At 42.7% G+C, this 17,847-nt stretch overlaps 1 protein-coding gene across 5 annotated transcripts in view; it reads right to left on the bottom strand.

The window, feature by feature from the left end:
* Positions 1-3,600: 3,600 nt before the first annotated feature.
* SUN3 (Sad1 and UNC84 domain containing 3) overlaps positions 3,601-17,847 on the bottom strand; it is a 45,976-nt gene continuing 31,729 nt past the window's right edge. For all 5 annotated transcript variants that reach the window (XM_085005594.1, XM_085005595.1, XM_085005597.1 and 2 more), the window contains 6 exons: positions 17,017-17,188; positions 16,509-16,593; positions 9,617-9,732; positions 8,007-8,174; positions 5,782-5,874; positions 3,601-3,886 (listed from right to left, as the gene is read on the bottom strand). In XM_085005594.1, the coding sequence (XP_084861720.1) occupies positions 3,767-3,886; positions 5,782-5,874; positions 8,007-8,174; positions 9,617-9,732; positions 16,509-16,593; positions 17,017-17,188 (754 nt within the window). In that variant the 3' untranslated portion in view covers positions 3,601-3,766. The remainder of the gene's footprint in view (positions 3,887-5,781; positions 5,875-8,006; positions 8,175-9,616; positions 9,733-16,508; positions 16,594-17,016; positions 17,189-17,847) is intronic.

Here is a 17,847-nt window from a genome sequence, read left to right as displayed (position 1 = left end):
AAGTGGTTCCGAGGCGGCCCAACTTGAAAGAACTTTTGCGATACTTATTTCCAGTGCTGTTTCAGAACCTCAGAAATAAAGTCAATCCTTTATTTATAAAGTATTAGGTGAAACGATCGCTTAAATATACACCTCTGATGTGGGGGAGCTTTAGAACCTCCCCTCATGTTGCTTTAAAATTGCTTTAAATTTCAAATTTGAGTCCGGTTGTGGCTCAAAGGTCACTAGCATCCACGAGGAGGCAGGTTCAGTCCCTGCCTTGCTCGCTGGGTTAAAGGACCCAGAGTGGCCATGAGCTGTGGTGTGGGTGGCAGAGGAGGCTGAGATCTTGAGTTGCTGTGGCTCTGGGGCAGGCGGGCAGCTGCAGCTCCCATTTGACCCCTCGCCTGGGAACTTCCATATGCTGCAGCTGCGCCCCTAAGAAAAGAATAAATCATTAGATGAAGTGGTTGCTCTGGAAGTCATGGATGTGATTAAATAATGTATCTGAACAAGCTTTGTAAACAGTGTTTCATAATATATTGATATTTACCTTAAATCACTTAGTTTTTTGCCATTTAAAAAAAACCATTTTTTTTAGGCATAACAACATCTATGGTGTTGGGTGTTTGGGGAAAATTGTCTAACCATAAATGACTGAGTTGATTTGTTCAAGAGGAAAAAAATTAGGAGTTCCTGTCATGGCTCAGTGGTTAATGAATCCGACTAGGAACCATGAGGTTGTGGGTTCGATCCCTGGCCTCGCTCAGTGGGTTAAGGATCCGGCGTTGCCTTGAGCTGTGGTGTAGGCCACAGAGGCGGCTCGGATCTGGCGTTGCTGTGGCTCTGGCATAGGCTGGCGGCTATAGCTCTGGTTAGACCCCTAGCCTGGGAACCTCCACATGCCACCAGTGCAGGCCTAGAAAAGACAGACAAAAAAAAAAAAAAAAAAGGAAAAAAATTAACTTTTTGGCGATATTAACCCCCCAAAAATAGAAAGTTTTTTTTTAAACTTCCTAAGAAGATATGTGAGTATATATGCTGTACAAAGGCCCAAATAATACAGGGAATTTTGAAATTAAGCTGTAACAATCTTTTCTTGAAAGAAAACAGGGATCTTACGTTTTCTTCCAGTCTTCTTAAATAGGTTTAGCAAATTAATAATTCAGTAGTTTCCGTATGGGTGACTATATTGATGCTATTTCACTGCTTAGCTACATTTTTTCCAAACAATTTGGAGGCAGGGAATGAGATCACTAGAGCTCTCTAGAAGCCTGTGTGCTACTGAGTTTTCATATTGTTGTCTGTCTAGTTAATACTATCTTCTCATTTAAAAAATGGGCAAACCTCAGGGGTTTAGTAATTCAGTCACAGGATGATCTGGAGAGCGGTATTGATGTTATTCATTACGTTTGTTTATTGTGCAAGGAAATGACCTTGTCTTGAACACAGAAATATAATTAGAGTACATCAGTCAGCTGTGGAGTTGGAAGTAAGAAACTGATGTTTTTGTAGCTGCAGAGATGGCGAACTCTACCCACATAAGTATCATGTATTTACTAGCTGTCACCCAGCCCTGCATCTGCCAGGGCCTGTCAGGTGCCTGCTTCTCCCTCCAGTCCCAGAGGAAGATTTGCAGTCCTGTTGTTACCAGTTAATGATGGAAAATTTACCCAAGGGGGACGAGACTGGCATAGCTCAGAGGTTCTGCATCAATCCCGACAGGCAGTATTTGCCCTTTTTTTTCTTCTTCTTCTTCTTTACAGGAGAAAACTGTCACATGAGGGAAAGCATAGTCTGGGGTGGCCTGAGTGAACGTCTTTTGAGAATTATACGAGCCTAAGGAGGAATTTTGCTTAAGCAGTTCTTCAAAAACTCTTCTCGGCTTTTATTTTATTTTAAAAATTGTTTTGTGGTTCTGTTTGTTTGTTTATTGGCTGTAGAAGTTCCTCAGCCGGGATTGAACCTGCACTGCAGTTGCAACTTGCACCACAGCCGTGGCAATGCTGGGTCCTTAACCCATTGTACCAGAAGGGAGCTTCCCTCTTCTCATTTTTCAGATGTTAAAAAATACTTCAGGAGTTCATGTTGTAGCTTAGTAGGTTAAGAACCCGACCAGTACCACGAGGATGTGGGTTCTATCCCTGGCATCCCTCAGTGGGTTAAGGATCCCACGTTGCTGTGGCTGTAGCTGTGCAGGCCGGCAGCTGCAGCTCCGATGCGACCCCTAAGCTGGGAACTTCCATATGCTGCAGGTGCGGCCCTAAAAGAAAAAAGAAAAAAAAAACTTCAATAGATTTCATAATAATATAAAAAATTAGCATCTGGGGAGCCTGTTCGATGTGTCAGGTACAGTGCTGGGGGCTGGGGCTCCAAGGGCTCCTCCCCCCAGAGTGGGGGGTCAGCAGTTGTTAAGTGCTGTGTTTCATTTGGATGTAGTAGAACTTTTTTTCTTTTGTGACTTCTCAAGTCTGAGTCACATTCAAAAAGATCTTCCTTTATCCAAACCTATACAGAAGTTATTTCAAGTCTTGTTCTACTTTTTATGGTTTCATTACACCTGCACATCTTCTACCATATTGGGAATTCATGATGTTGCAAACTGAGACGTATGGATACACTTTTCTTAATGACTAGATAATTGTTCCAAGCCATTTGTTTGCTTTTTCCATCCATTTTGAGATGCTGCCTTTATCATATAGACTATGTTCTGACATAGCTATAACATTATATGTCTAAATATCAGAAGTAGACTTTTTTTGTCTGTTCCATTGGTCTTCAATGTTCGAGGGCCACGAAGTTTAAATTATTTCTATCTATGTCATTAATGATACTACGACACCAATTCCAATGCTTGGGTTTTTTTGGCCCCACCCCTAGCAATTCTCCAACAGCAGCTGAGTGTCCTATGATTCAAGTCTGACATTATCTACCTGGAGATGGTGTCACACCCCACATGTCCCAAAAGACTGCCCCCTCCATTCAGATGACATTCACAGGTCCAGAATGTCACCTGAGCTTCTGATCAAAGGACTATAAATTGGGATACCATGATCTTCCCTGGATTTGATTATTTTGCCAGAGCCACTCACAGAACTCAAGAAAAATATTTTACTTACTATATTACTGGCTTATTATAAAAGGATGTAACTCAGGACCAGCCAGAAGAGATGCAGAGGACAACGTGTGAGGAAGAAGCACAGAGCTTCCATGCTCCCTAGAGCTTGCCACTCCTTCCTGACCTCCACGTGCTCACCAACATGAAGCTCTCTGGGAGTTCCTGTTGTGGCGCAGTGGAAGCGAATTTGACTAGGATCCATGAGGACGCAGGTTCCATACCTGCCCTTGCTCAGTTGGATAAGGATCTGGCGTTGCCATGATCTGTGGTGTAGACGTGGCTCAGATCTGGCGTGGCTGTGGCTGTGGCTGTGGCCGGCAGCTGTAGCTCCTATTTGACCCCTAGCCTGGGATCCTCCATATGCTGAGGGTGCAGCCCTGAACAGCAAAAAAAAAAAAAAAAAAGAATGTTGAAAAATACCATCTTCTAAGTGCAAATTCATTCTTCAGTGCTTCAGAAACATGATTCCTTCTCAGACGCTAAACTAACACAGAGAGATTTAATTTAGTTTCATATTTTTATTAGTAAAATTCATGCACTTTTTACTGGCAGGTAGGAACCGCTTTGAGTTTCTCTCCCAGTCCTGGTGTTTTTTTTATTCCTAAGGCTGCGGTATAACCTAAGGGAATCCAAATACTTGACTATTTTGGCCCTCGGGCACCAGTTCTTCTAGGTGTCATCTCTTGGGGTGCCATGAACTCTGAATCTATATAAACAAGAGTACTTGGGGTGTCCCCAGTTGCTGAGGATTTTAAGTTTCACACATAATAAGAATTCAGAAACTTCATGCTGAAAATACAGAAAAGATTAAAATTAGCGCCTTCTAAAATTAACCATCTCAAAGGATCCCAAGTAATGCTGACATAAAAAAAAAAAAAATTAAGGATCCTGCTGTGGCACAGTGGGCTAAGAATCCAACTGCAGTGGCTCGGGTCACTGTGGAGGCGCAGATTCGATCCTTGATCTGGTATAGTGGGTAAAAAGATCTGGCATTGCTTGCACCTGTGGCATAGGTTGCAGCTGTGGCTCAGATTCAATCCCTGGCCTAGGAACTTGCATATGCCACAGTTGCGGCTATAAGAAAAATAAAGCACATTCTTTCTTTCCTTTCAAATACCAGTCTAATGGATGACGTAATGAGCTACTATAAGTAAAGAGCTCATAAAAAGGCAAATATGGGGAGTTCCCATTGTGGCGCAGTGGTTAATGAATCCGACTAGGAACCATGAGGTTGTGGGTTCAATCCCTGGCCTTGCTCAGTGGGTTAAGGATCCAGCATTGCCGTGAGCTGTGGTGTAGGTTGCAGATGCAGCACGGATCCCGCGTTGCTGTGGCTCTGGTGTAGGCCGGTGGCTACAGCTCCGATTGGACTCCTAGCCTGGGAACCTCCATATGCTGCGGGAGCGGCCCAAGAAATGGCAAAAAATAAAATAAAAAGGCAAATATGAAGGAGGAAGCTAAATGGTGGTCCTCTTAGGCCTCATCATCAGGCCTCCTTAGTGCTCCTGCTTGGCTGCTCCAGGGAGAGAACTCGGGGTGACATGGATACACAATGCAGTATGAAACTCTGCTAGTACCTTCATTTCTGACATGTGTATTGTCTTCAGCTTAGATTTTCTCAGCACTGGCCAGGAAGTATTATTATTATTATTATTATTATTATTATTATTATTTTAATTTTCCCACTGTACAGCAAGGGGGTCAGGTTATCCTTACATGTATACATTACAATTACAGTTTTTCCCCCAGGCCAGGAAGTATTATAACACACTTGTTTTTACACGGTTTGGGATGCCTTCTATATCTCTTCATTACTTCCTGTGACTGATGAGAAATAATGAAATAGGTTGCACATGCCTTAATGACTTTCAGGGGCTTATAAGTTACCAGTTGGTCTTCTCTCCCCATTGAGTTAAGCAAGAGAGGTGTTGCTTCTGTTATCTGGTATTAAATATTTATTGTGAGTTCCTTTCTGCCAGTCATCTCATTTTGTACCTTCATCCCATCCCCTTTACCCACGGAAGGTGAGAGTGACCATCCAACAACACTGTCAAGGGAATCTAATAAGCAAGATAAGGACCAGAAAGGGTATATATAATATACATATACATACACATATGTATACATGTTACTATAAACAGTATATGTTTATTACTATATATAGTGTATACATATTGTATACATAATTAAAATAACAGCAAATGATGAAGAATTGGCTTAGAAACCACTTCTGTATCTTTGCATGAAAATTTATGTACTTGATTGGAGCTAAGAACTGAACTTCAGCTAAGCCTTGCTTATCTTTCTCTCTTTTTTTTTCCTTTTTACAGTCGTACCTGTGGCATATGGAAGTTCCCAGACTAGGGATTGAATCAGAGCTGCAGCTGCTGGCCTACGCCACAGACACAGCCACAGCAACAGCAACGTGGGATCCGAGCCGTGCCTGCAATCTACACTGCAGCTTGTGGCTTAACCCTGAGTGAGGCCAGGAATCAAATTGGCATGCTCAGGGACACTATGTTAGGTTCTTAACCCACTGAGCCCCAAGGGGAACTCAGAGCCTTGCTTATTTCATACTTCTGTCATAATTATTCTCACGCAGCACTTTGCATCAAGCAGCCCCAACCAACCCCTCCCTGGGATGACGCTGCTGATACCCCACCTTTTCCCAAGGCTCTCATTACCTGGAGCGTAAATGTTTGAACGGTAGTTCCTGTTTTGTTGTATATAAACTGGCCTAGAAAAATTTCTTCTCCTTCACATTGTTTTGAGATGCCCTGTAAAGAAAGCAACAGACATGGAGGCTGTAATGAATGATGTTCAGTTCAAATGTCAGCAATTGTCTGTTTAAGCAGTGACAATTCTCTAGGCATCTTTAGGTGCCCACGAGGGACACAGTGCTATGCTGAGCGCCAGTACCACCCTAGGAAACCAAAAGTGTTTAACTCAGGGGTTTGGGGAGCAAGAAGTGAGATTATAGAGCACATTCCAACTTATCTTTGGCCTAAGAACTGTATTTGCTACATTTTGAATAAAATAAACCAAAAATGGGAGTTCCTGTAGTGGCGCAGTGGTTAATGAATCCGACTAGGAACCATGAGGTTGCAGGTTTGAGCCCTTGCTCAGTGGGTTAAGCACCCAGCGTTGCCGTGAGCTGTGGTGTAGGTCACAGATGCGGCTCGGATCCTGTGTTGCTGTGGCTCTGGCGTAGGCTGGCAGATACAGCTCCGATTAGACTCCTAGCCTGGGAACCTCCATATGCCGCGGGAGCAGCCCAAGAAATGTCAAAAAAAGACATAAATAAATAAATAAATAAATAAATAAATAAATAAACAAACAAACCAAAAATGAGTCCCCATATGAACACAATGTTTTCTGAAATGCATTAAATGTAACCAATTTGCCAAACTTTGATCACACAGACAGCTCCATCCAAAAAGTAAGTTTCTGTTGGCTGAAAGAAATATTGATATTTGTATGCAATTCCCCTTGTGCTTTTGACTTTCCTTCTCTGCTCTTCAAAATTGAAGATTTTTGAGAGAAGAAAACACTGGTGGAAATTTATTTTGTAAATCTAAAGTTTATGGTCTGGTTCTTTAAATCAGAGTAACATAACAAATATTTCATGAATTCAACCATTTTATAATGAAAAATCTTAAATATTTAAACTATAGCTATATTGGTTTAAAGAGATACGTCATCAAGTGATCCATTCAATAATTTTTCATGCATACATTGACATATATAAATACGCTTATTTCATATTTGATGTATACATATATACCAAGCCTCATATAGTTCCTTTAGCCTGTTAAGAGAGGCATGCCAGTTTTATTTCCACCTTCTTGGGAGTTCCCTTTGTGGCTCATTAGGCTAGGAATCCGACTAGTATCCATGAGGATGCAGGTTCCATCCCTGCCCTCGCTCATTAGGTTAAGGATCCAGCCTTGCTGCAAGCTGCAGCAAGGGTCACAGATGAGGCTCAGATTTGGCATGGCTGTGGTGTGGCATAACCTGGCAGCTACAGCTTGGATTCAACCTCTGGCCTGGGAACTTCCATATGCTGCAGGTGTAATCCTAAAAAAGAAAAAAAGTTTTATTTTCAGCTTCTTTATCATCTTATTTGAATTTCACTTGGTTCATAAATTTGCTAATTTAAAAGAAAAACAATGAGAAGTAATTTTTCTTACTAAAGCATTCTTTTTTAATTCTTTTCTAATTTTTAATTTTTTTTTCTTTTTACGGCCACACCTGGGGCATATGGAAGTTCCCAAGCCAGGGATCAAATCTGAGCTGCAGCTGCCAGACTACACCATAGCAATACCAAACCCAAACTGTGTCTGTGACCTTCACTGCAGCTGCGGCAATGCTGGATCCTTAATCCACTGAGCAAAGCCAGGGATCGAACCTGCATCCTCACAGACATTATGTCAGGTTCTTAATCAGATGTGCCACAACAGGAACTCCAGAAATGTTTCATTTTTTAATTGTACATATATAACTTTGATTAAATAAAAAAGAGGCATTCTCGTGGTGATGAAAGAGGATAGTGGCGTCTTGGGAGTGCTGGTTCATAGGTTTGATCCCTGGCCTGGCACAGTGGGTTATGGATCTGGCATTGCCACAGCTTTGGCTTAGGTTGCAACTACAGCTCAATCTGATCCCTGGCCTAGGAACTCCATGTGCTGTAGGGTGCCCAAAAAAGAAAAAAAAAATAGAATTAAGTAATAGAAATCATCTGGTCCAACCCTCTTACTTTGCAGATGACAGAGGAGAGATCCAGGAAGTGAAGTGACTTTCAAATGGTGCTACAAAGGGTAAGCTGCACAGTTCAGATGAGAGCCCAGCTCCCAATTCCCAGCCAATCACCAGTAACCCACTGTGAACAAAGATTTCGTCAGCTTCTTACATAGACAGAAAATTCCTTGGGTGCACTGGAGATGTTTCCTGAGGGGGACACCTTCTCTGAGATGTGCTCCATGGTAACAGCGGTGGGTATGATCGTCCTGGCAAGTTTGATCAGGGCATGACCCTGGGAACCTGGAAAGGCCCAGCACTTCCCAGGATGGACGTCCGGCTGGAAAGAAGGCACTGAGTTAATCTATCTGGTTATATAAGTCCGCTCCTACAAGATTGGCCAGCTAGTCACTATTGACCATAGCGCTTGCTTATGCCTATAATATGAAGCACTGTGTGGGGTATATTGAACAGGAAATCTTCCTGATACCCATAGGTTTGCTTGTTCTTCCAGAGCACATTGGGCTGATGTTAGTCAGACCCTTTAACACATGAGTTGTTTTCTTTCATTGCTCTAACTAGACTGTAAGCTGCTAGAGGCAGCTAGTGTATGAATGGTCATAACACTGGTAAAGACAGTGTGGTACTGTTAGTGAAGATGATGGTGGCAGTCATTGTGGGGACCACGAAGGCAATTGATGTGGTGGTGGTGATGGTGATGGTAATGCTGGTGGTGATAATGGTGGTGGTGGTAATGGTGGTGGTGGTGGTGGTGGTGGTGGTAGTGATGGAGGTGATGGTGGTGATGGAGATGATAATGGTGGTGGTGGTGGTGGAGGTGATGGTAGTGATGGAGGTGATGGTGGTGATGGAGATGATGGAGATGATGGTGGTGGTGGTGGTGATGGAGATGATAATGGCGGTAATGATGGAGGTGGTGGTGACGGTGGTGGTGGTGGTGGTGGTGATAGTGATGGAGGTGGTGGTGGTGATGGAGATGATAATGGTGGTAATGATGGAGGTGGTGGTGACGGTGGTGGTGGTAATGGTAGTGATGGAGGTGATGGTGGTGATGGATAATGGTGGTAGTGATGGAGATGATGGAGATGATGGTGATGGTGGTGGTGGTGATGGTGGTGGCAATGGTAGAGATGCTGGCATTGGTGGAAAGGAAGAAGAATGACGTCTACCATTTCTAGATCTAGATCGTACCCTGGAATGAGATCTGCAGGTTTGCCCCTGAAATTATCTGTAAATGGAAAATAATTCGGGTGTGTAGATTATGGCTAAGAAGGCCTCTACCGTCAGGTGGTGTCTAGTGCCTTTTGAGCTGAACTGAAATGTTAGGGAAAATCTTACTTGAAAATGTCTTCTGTTATAATTGGACTTCATAAAAATGTGTTGGCTTGAACAGCACTTAACACAGTACGGGCACTTAGAGGTCATGCACCATCGACAAATGTTTGTTGACTGAAGTTTTCAGTGGAAAAGGAAAAGCACAGAATCAACTTAAAGAAATGATATGGAATGCGTGTGTCCTATTTGAGAAGTACATAATCTAGTTCGCTGATCTTAATGAATTATTACTGAATAATTTGTCATAGTTTACTTCCCATAAAATAATAATTCATGTAGTTTGATGACTATAAAAATGCAAGGGGAGGGTTGCAGGTTCTGTGTCAAGTTCAGAGTTGCCTTCATTTCAGACATTAATATTTTCTATATGAGTAATAGGAATAAAATCCTAAAATATAAACAGGTTATTTTTAATCCAGCTTTTACCTGAAGAATAATATCTGGAGGCATTTCATAATTCAAGAACCCAATCCCATGCCAGTACAGTTTTGCTTTATTATTTTTGTAGCTCTCTGAGGTCCCAGCTTCAATGACAGAGGCTCCTAAAATTATAAAAGAATTTTTAGAATAAAAAATAATAATAAAATTCAAAAAATCATTTAGTTTTTAATGTTGTTGGGAAACTACCAGTGGGCAACTTACAAATAAGGTAAAATTCATATGAGGGATTTGGTAGGAAAATTATGACTTTCAGCTTTCCTTAGCACAGAAATCTTGTCACTTTGAGAAAAACATGCTTGCCCTGTGTGGTTTCACAAAATTTCTGAAACTGGTATTATGATAAAAAATTGAAATCTGGAGCAATTAATTTAGAGATGGAAATATTATGTACACTTATTGTACACATAAGTGTACTAGCAAGTTGTATTCATAATAGCTAGCAATTCTGCTATTCCTTGAGATTTTATTTTGTTTTATTTTTTTTGCTTTTTAGGGCTGCACCTGTGCCATCCCAGACTAGGGGTCAAACTGGAGCTGCAGCTGCCAGCCTACACCACAGCCACAGCAACAAACGATCCAAAACAAATCTGCAACCTACACCACAGCTGACCACAATGCTGGATCCTTAACCCACTGAACAAGGCCAGGGATCGAACCCACATCCTCATGGATATTAGTCAGGTTTGTAACCCGCTGAACCACAACGGGAACTCTAATTTTAATCAAAGAAATAGAAAATATATTCATCAAATATTATCCCTTCAGGTTACTTCATTTTAGAAATAAAATGCATTTTATACATAAGAAATAAAATGCAAATCACTTCCTTAAATTCTGTCTGGGTATCACAATACAGCATTAAAAAGGCACATGGCTGAGTGAATGTCAGATTACCAGTGCCTTTTCTAAGATGGCAGGATTTGAAAGAGTGAATGTGGACTCAGGGTACAGGATTTAGCAAGGAGAAATATAACATTCCCGGTTAAATTTTAATTTTAGATAAATGATGAATAATTTTTTAGTCCAAGTGTGTCCCATACAATATTTGTGACATATACTAAAAATTATTTAAAACTCAAACTTACTGGGCATCTTTTATCTTATCTGGCAACCCTGCGAGTGCCTTGTTTTTGAATGCTGATACAGCCGCTCAGTCAATTAATATTCCTACTCAGCTGACTGGCTGGGCAGGGATTAAGCTTTCACACGGCTGACTGAGGCCTGACTCCCCACTCCTACTCCCAACCATAAGCTATTCAAGAAAAACTCTCAACAAATGGGAACTAATCAAACTTACAAGCTTTTGCACAGCACAGGAAACCATAAACAAAAAGAAAAGGCAACCAAAGACTGGGAGAAAATATTTGCAGACAATACAATGGACAAGTGCTTCATTTCCAAAATATACAAACAGCTCATACAACTCAATAACAAAAAAACAAACAACCCAAAAGACAAACGGGCAGCAGTCACTCCCCACTGCCCCACCCAGCCCCAACTCCCCATCCCTAGGCAATCACTGATCCACCTGCTGTCTACATTTGCCTGTTCTGGATCTTCCTCTTGCTGTCTCTTTGTCGTCAATCACAGTATTCGGCCTTTTAAATACAACCACGACATTTAGCACAATCAATACACTTGAGATTCCTGGGTGTTATAACCAGTACCCAGAGTTTGTTCCTTCTCTTTGCTGAGTAGCATCTCACTGTGAATACATCACAACTGGCCATTCATTCATCTATTTCCAGTTTTCGTGATAACGAGTAAAGAAGCTGTAGATATTCTCATACAGGTGTTACTGCGAACAGAAGGGTTTTTTTTATAGCTGATTTACAGGGTTCTGTCCATTTTCTACGGCACAGGTGAATGGAAGTTCAAGCTTCTCTTAGGTAAATACCTAGAGACAGGATTGCTAGGTCATAAGGTAAGGGTTATGCGTAACTTCTTAAGACATTGTCAAATGGAATACCCTACATTTTAAGTCAGAGAAATGAAAATCAGTGAAGTAAGGCAGAGAAAGGCAAATATTGTATGTTTTCACTTATATGTGGAATCTAAAAAGGAAAACGAGTGAGTGAATATAAAAACAAAAACAAAAACAGAAACAGGCTCACAGCACAAGAGAGCAAACCAGTATTTACCAGAGGGGAGAGGGCTGGGGGAGCGGCATCAGGAGGTGCAAATGACTATGTATAAAATAAAAGGATATGAGGTACAGCACGGGAAATAACCAACATTTTATAGATAACTTTAAACAGAGTATAATCCATAAAAATATCCAATGACTGTATTATATACCTGAAACGAATATAACATTGTAAATCAACTATATTTCAATGAAAAAAGAAAAAGAGAAAAATCAGCAGATGGTTTCCAAAATGTCTGTTACACTTTCAGCAGCCACGTATGCAAATTCTGTTTGCTTTCTATTGTGGCCAGCCCATCATGTGTCAGGTTTTACAGGTGTATCATGGTACATCTACATTTCACTAGTGAATACTAATGATGAGCATTTTTTCATGTGTTTTTTTGACATGCATATGTCGTCTTTGATGAGGCAGCTTTCAAATCATTTACTCAATTTTTATGGAATTGGCTGTTTTCTGACCATTGACATTTGAGAGGGTTTGTAAATTCTGGATTAAGTCCTTTGCCAACTACATGGTTTGCAGTACTTTCTCCTGGCCTGTGACGGGTTTTCATTCTCTTCAAGGTCTTTTTTTCTTTCTTTCTTTCTTTCTTTCTTTCTTTCTTTCCTTTTTAGGGCCACACCTGGGGCACATGGAGGTTCCCAGGCTAGGGGTCGAATCGGAGCTACTGCTGCCGGCCTACACCGCAGCCGCAGTAACTCCAGATCCGAGCCATGTCTGCCACCTACACCACAGCTCATGGCCACACTGGATCCTTAACCCACTGAGCCAGGCCAGAGATCAAAACTGCATCCTCAAGGATGCTAGTCAGATTTGTTAACCACTGAGCCACGATGGGAACCCCCTTCAATGTCTTTTGATGCAGTCCAAATTATCCATTCTTTTCCTTTTATGCATCATGTTTTGGATATTTGAGTCTAAGACATTTTTTTCCCAAGTCGAAGTCACAAAAATTTTATTTTTATTCTAGAAATTTTATAGCTTTAAGCTTTATATTCGGATCATACATTTTATATTTAATCCATTTTGAGTTAATTTTTGTAAGGTTTGTGTTATGAGTCAAGGTTTATTTTTGCGTATGAATAATGCCCAACTCCTGCAGCACTATCAACTTGCTTTTTCTCCTTTGTCAAAAGTTAATTAGTGTCGGACTATTTCTGGACTTCCTGTTATATTCCATTTTTACGTATGTATGTATGTATGTATGTATTTGCTTTTTATGGCCACACCCACTGCATATGGAGGTTCCCAGGCTAGGGGTCAAATTGCAGCTACAGCTGCTGGCCTTCACCACAGCCACAGCAATGCCAGATCTGAGCCACATCTGCAACCTACACCACAGCTCATGGCAATGCTGGATCCTTAACCCACTGAGCAGGCCAGGGATGGAACCTGCAACTTCATGGTTCCTAGTTGGATTCGCTTCCGCTGTGCCACGATGGGAACTTGTTATTATTATTTTTTTGTCTCTTTAGACCTGCACCCATGATATGGAGGTTCCCAGGCTAGGGGTTGAATCGGAGCTACAGCTGCTGGCCTACACCACAGCAACAGCAATGCTGGATCCTTAACCCACTGAGTAAGGCCGGGAATCGAACCTGCTTCTTCATGGATGCTAGTCAGATTCGTTTCTGCTGAGCCACAAGGGGAACTCCTGACATTCTTATTTTTTTTTAATGTACAGTTGTTTTACAAGTGTTCATTTCTACTGTACAGCAAAGTGATTCAGTAGTGTGTATATATATATACATATATATATATATATACATACACATACACATTCTTTTTAAAAAAATTCTTATCCATTATGGTTTATCATAGGACATTAAATATAATTCTCTATGCTATATAGTAGGACCTGTAGTCCTATCTTCAGATTTGATAACTTTTATCGACCTATGTTCAGTTTCACTAATTCTTTTCTCTGTCACTGCTGTATTATTAAGCTCACAGGACATATTTTTTTTCAGATGTTATATTTTTATCTGGTTCTATTCTATTGTTTCTCTTTCTTGGCTGAGAGCTTATCATCTTTTCATTTATTTCAATTATATTTACCTTTACCATATGAAGCCTAGTTACACTAGCTGCTTCAAAATCTCTGCCTGATAATCCAACATCTGTGTCATTATGGGGTAGGCTGGCATCTGCTGATTAATTTTCCCTAGCAAATTGGTTACATTTTCCTAGGGCTTTGCGTCGACTAATTTGGAATGGTATTCTAGTCACCTTGAATATGATATTGTGAGACTCTGGGTGCTTTTGTTTGTTTTATCAGGTCATCAACCCAGAAATGCTCAGACTACAAATGCTCCTCTCTTCTGTAGGGGGTGGTTCCAATTTCAGTTCAGTTTTCAGAGCATTGACAATAGGCGCGTTCTGCCCACATGCCACTCAGTGGACTTGAGCCATGGCTTCAATCTTTGTCAGATTCTCAGAGCCTTCGCTATGGGCTATGAGTCTGTCCCCAGAAACGATTGCTGAGAGCTGAGAGCTAAGCCCAGAAGTTGGCTGCAGACCTATAGGTCATCAGGACAGCGTCTCCTCTGCGGTTCTGTCTTCTCAAACATCCTGCCCACACTCTCTGGCCCATAGGACTATTTTGTTCTGGTTCTTTCTAGAACAGTGGAGTTCCTTTCACACTTTAATCACCCACCCCACTGTCACTCACTGCCTTGCAGCTCTGTAACTGCAGCCAGCCTCAATTCAAGCTTCAAGAGAAAAGAAAAACAGCAAATTCACCCCCACGAAAGTCACATTTCCAGTTTTTTATGTCCCTCTACAATCTGCCTGCTTTTACTTTTCATCAGACTCAGGTAGTGGCTTTTTATATTTTGTCTGACTCTTATTTTTTGCTTTGTTTTGTTTTTTAGGGCTGCACCTTCGGCATATGGAAGTTCCCAGGCCAGGGGTCCAATCAGAGCAACAGCTGCTGTCCTACACCGCAGTCACAGCAATGTGAGATCTGAGCAGTGTCTCCAAATTATACCACAGCTCACAGCAACACTGGACCCCCGACCCACTGAGCCAGGCTGGGGATCGAACCTGCATCCTCAGGAATACTAGTCGGATTTGTTTCTGATGCGCTACAATAGGAACTCCCTGTCTTTTAGTTGTATGTAAATAGCTGGGGAAAAGGTTGACATGGGCTTTCTCCATCTTAACCCAAGCAGCAGCTGGCTGTGCTTTTTTTTTTGTCTTTTTAGGGCCGCACCTGTGGCTTTTGGAGGTTCGCAGGCTAGGGATCGAATCAGAGCTGTAGCCTCTGGCCTACGCCACAGCCACAGCAACACCAGATCTGAGCTGCGTCTGCAACCTACACCACAGCTCATGGGGATGCTGGATCCGTAACCCACTGAGTGAGGCCAGGGATCGAACCTGTATTCTCATGGATACTAGTCAGATTCGTTTCCGATGAGCCACGGCAGGAACTCCCTGGCTGTGCTTCATGCTAACATTGATTGAGAAGCCATGATATTCTCTGCTCTTCCTTGTTCCACATAGGCTATCTATGGCCCTTTATCATGATGGATTTTTCCCAGTGGGAATCATAAATATATTCACTAGAATAGGAAAAAGGCATAAAAAGGGTGTATCAGGATGCCCAGACTAAACAGACAAATGGCCAAAGCACTTCGCGTTTACCTTCCCTATCTTATCTCAGTGCTTATGCTACTAGGTTTCAGGGGCTTCAAACTCAGGCAAGTCTGCTCTCTTGCTCTGTTGCTCCCCCAACACACACACACACACACACACACACACACACACACACACACACACGCCTAATAATCATTTTGGTTCACACTCTCTCCACTCCATGCAGGGTACAAATTTATTTCCCCAGCATTCGTTTGGCTTTGTCAGATGAGAAAGACTAGTGTGACTGTATGCTTAATATTTCCTGCCTCTTTCTCCTGCATCCTCTCCGCCTCCTCTGTCCCCCACGGCTCACGGAGCACGTGCTGCTCATAGACTGTCACAGGCAGGGCCTTGCCAGGAATATGAAGGTTAATGACTCATAGCCTAAGCATTTAAGTATGTATCTTTGGAGGATATTAAGAGCATTATATACAGTCTTTAGACACTATCATTTAAACACGAACAATGCATTTCAATTAGGCATTAGGAGTCATTTTAGTATATAAATGATAAAATGTTACAGGGTTTGCGATGCACCCAGCCTCGCGGTGGTGGGCAGGCTTTCGCTGCGATCCTCCACACATGCCCCAATGAACATGCATAGTTGGTGCACCTGAGATTCCCACCCAGATAGCTATCAACTACCACCACTTCTATTCTCTTCCTTGTTATTTAGATTTGTTTGTTTTTCCTCCTTCTCCAGTTACCAGATAGATAAGTATGTTTTCCTAATAAAGAAATACAGAGGAGTTCCTGTCATGGCTCAGTGGTTAACAAATCTGACTAGGAACCATGAGGTTGCAGGTTCGATCCCTGGCCTCACTCAGTGGGTTAAGGATACAGCATTGCCATGAGCTGGGATGTAGGTCGCAGATGTGGCTTGGATCTGGCATTGCTGTGGCTCTGGCATAGGCCGGCAACTACAGCTCTGATTAGACCCCTAGGCTGGGAACCTCCATATGCCACCTTAGAAAAAGACAAAAAGACAAAAAAAAAAAAAAAAAAAGAAAGAAAGAAAGAAATACAGAGAACAGAGATACTTTTGAAGCACCGCCTTTTTACACAGGCCTTGTCATGTCTTTTCTCACCTGCTGACTTAAGGGCATAATCAGCCATCTGGACTTGGTCTTCTCTCAACTTTTTAAGGATGTAATTTACCAAGTGTGACATTTCCTGTACAAATGTTAAAAGGAGTTTTCAGTTAACCATCTCTGTCAACTGCTTTCTTTGTCTTTTTAGGGTTGCACACAGCATATGGAAGTTCCCAGGCTAGGAGTCAAATCGGGAGCTGCAGCTGCTGGCCTACGCCACAGCCACAGCCACAGCGACACCAGATCCAAACCACGTCTGTGACCTACACCATGGCTCATGGCAATGCCAGATCCTTAACCCACTGAGCGAGGCCAGGGATGGAACCCAGTTCCTCATGGGTCCCAGTCGGGTTCATTAGTAGCCATGATGGAACCCCTTGGGGAAGAATTTTCAAGTGACACAGACATATTAGTTATCACTCCATTTCCCCTGAAAAAAGTCATGGAACGTGACATCAGAAGGAACTAGAAACCATGTCCCTGCCTCCCTCTCATCCCACCTCACCTCGTCGATGACCTCGGGGTGGTCCTGGACTCCAGTGGGGTCTCCATCGGTGTTCCAGCTGTAATTGTGCAGACCAGCCTGCGTATCTCTAAGCAATGCCTTTAGAACATCTATTTGTTCCATTAAAAATAGAATTTCCCGGAAGTTGTTTTCCAGAATCTGGCTTTCCTTCCTGTGAATGGAGAGCTTCGATGAGAAAGGAGGAAGCTGTGGGCGCCCTGCCATCCCCTGGACTTGATCTCCAGGAGCAGCCAAGCCAGGAGGTGCTTTACATTGCAGAAGAGATTGACTCTGAGTGAGGGGCTTGGGGAGTGCCCAGTGTTCTAAATCGCTGCACTTCCCTGCTCCATGAAAAGCGAGGACATTCCAGGAAGCTTTTCGGAGGGCTTGGGCTCTCTGCAGGCAGGGAGGGCTCAGCCACCCTGGCCATCCCTCCCCCTCCAGGAGCCCTGCCACTCTGCTCTGAGCTGGGTGACTTCACAGTGCTGGGAATCCTAAATTCCAGCTCTCACTTCCTTAGCACTGGGAACACTTTGCACTGAGTGTGGTAGGAGCACGGGATTGCAAACTGAGCCCTGAGGTTCTGTGGATCAGCCTCAGGCTGGGGGTGGCTGTAGGATCTGGGGTGGAGGGGCAGCTGCCTTTCACCAGCATGTGGGTGTAAAGATTTTACTTTCAGGAGTTTCTGCCATGGCGCGGTGGTTAACATATCTGACTAAGAACCGTGAGGTTGCGGGTTTGATCCCTGGCCTCGCTCAGTGGGTTAAGGATCTGGCATTGCTGTGAGCAGTGGTGTGGGTCGTAGACGCAGCACGGATCCCGCGTTGCTGT

Source organism: Sus scrofa, chromosome 18 (assembly GCF_054392235.1).
Source record: "Sus scrofa isolate SSC_HxYL_T2T_F1_AM1 chromosome 18, Sscrofa_HxYL_maternal_Yorkshire_Landrace_v2.0, whole genome shotgun sequence".
Classification (NCBI taxonomy): domain Eukaryota; kingdom Metazoa; phylum Chordata; class Mammalia; order Artiodactyla; family Suidae; genus Sus; species Sus scrofa.
This window is presented reverse-complemented; position numbering and strand designations above follow the sequence as displayed.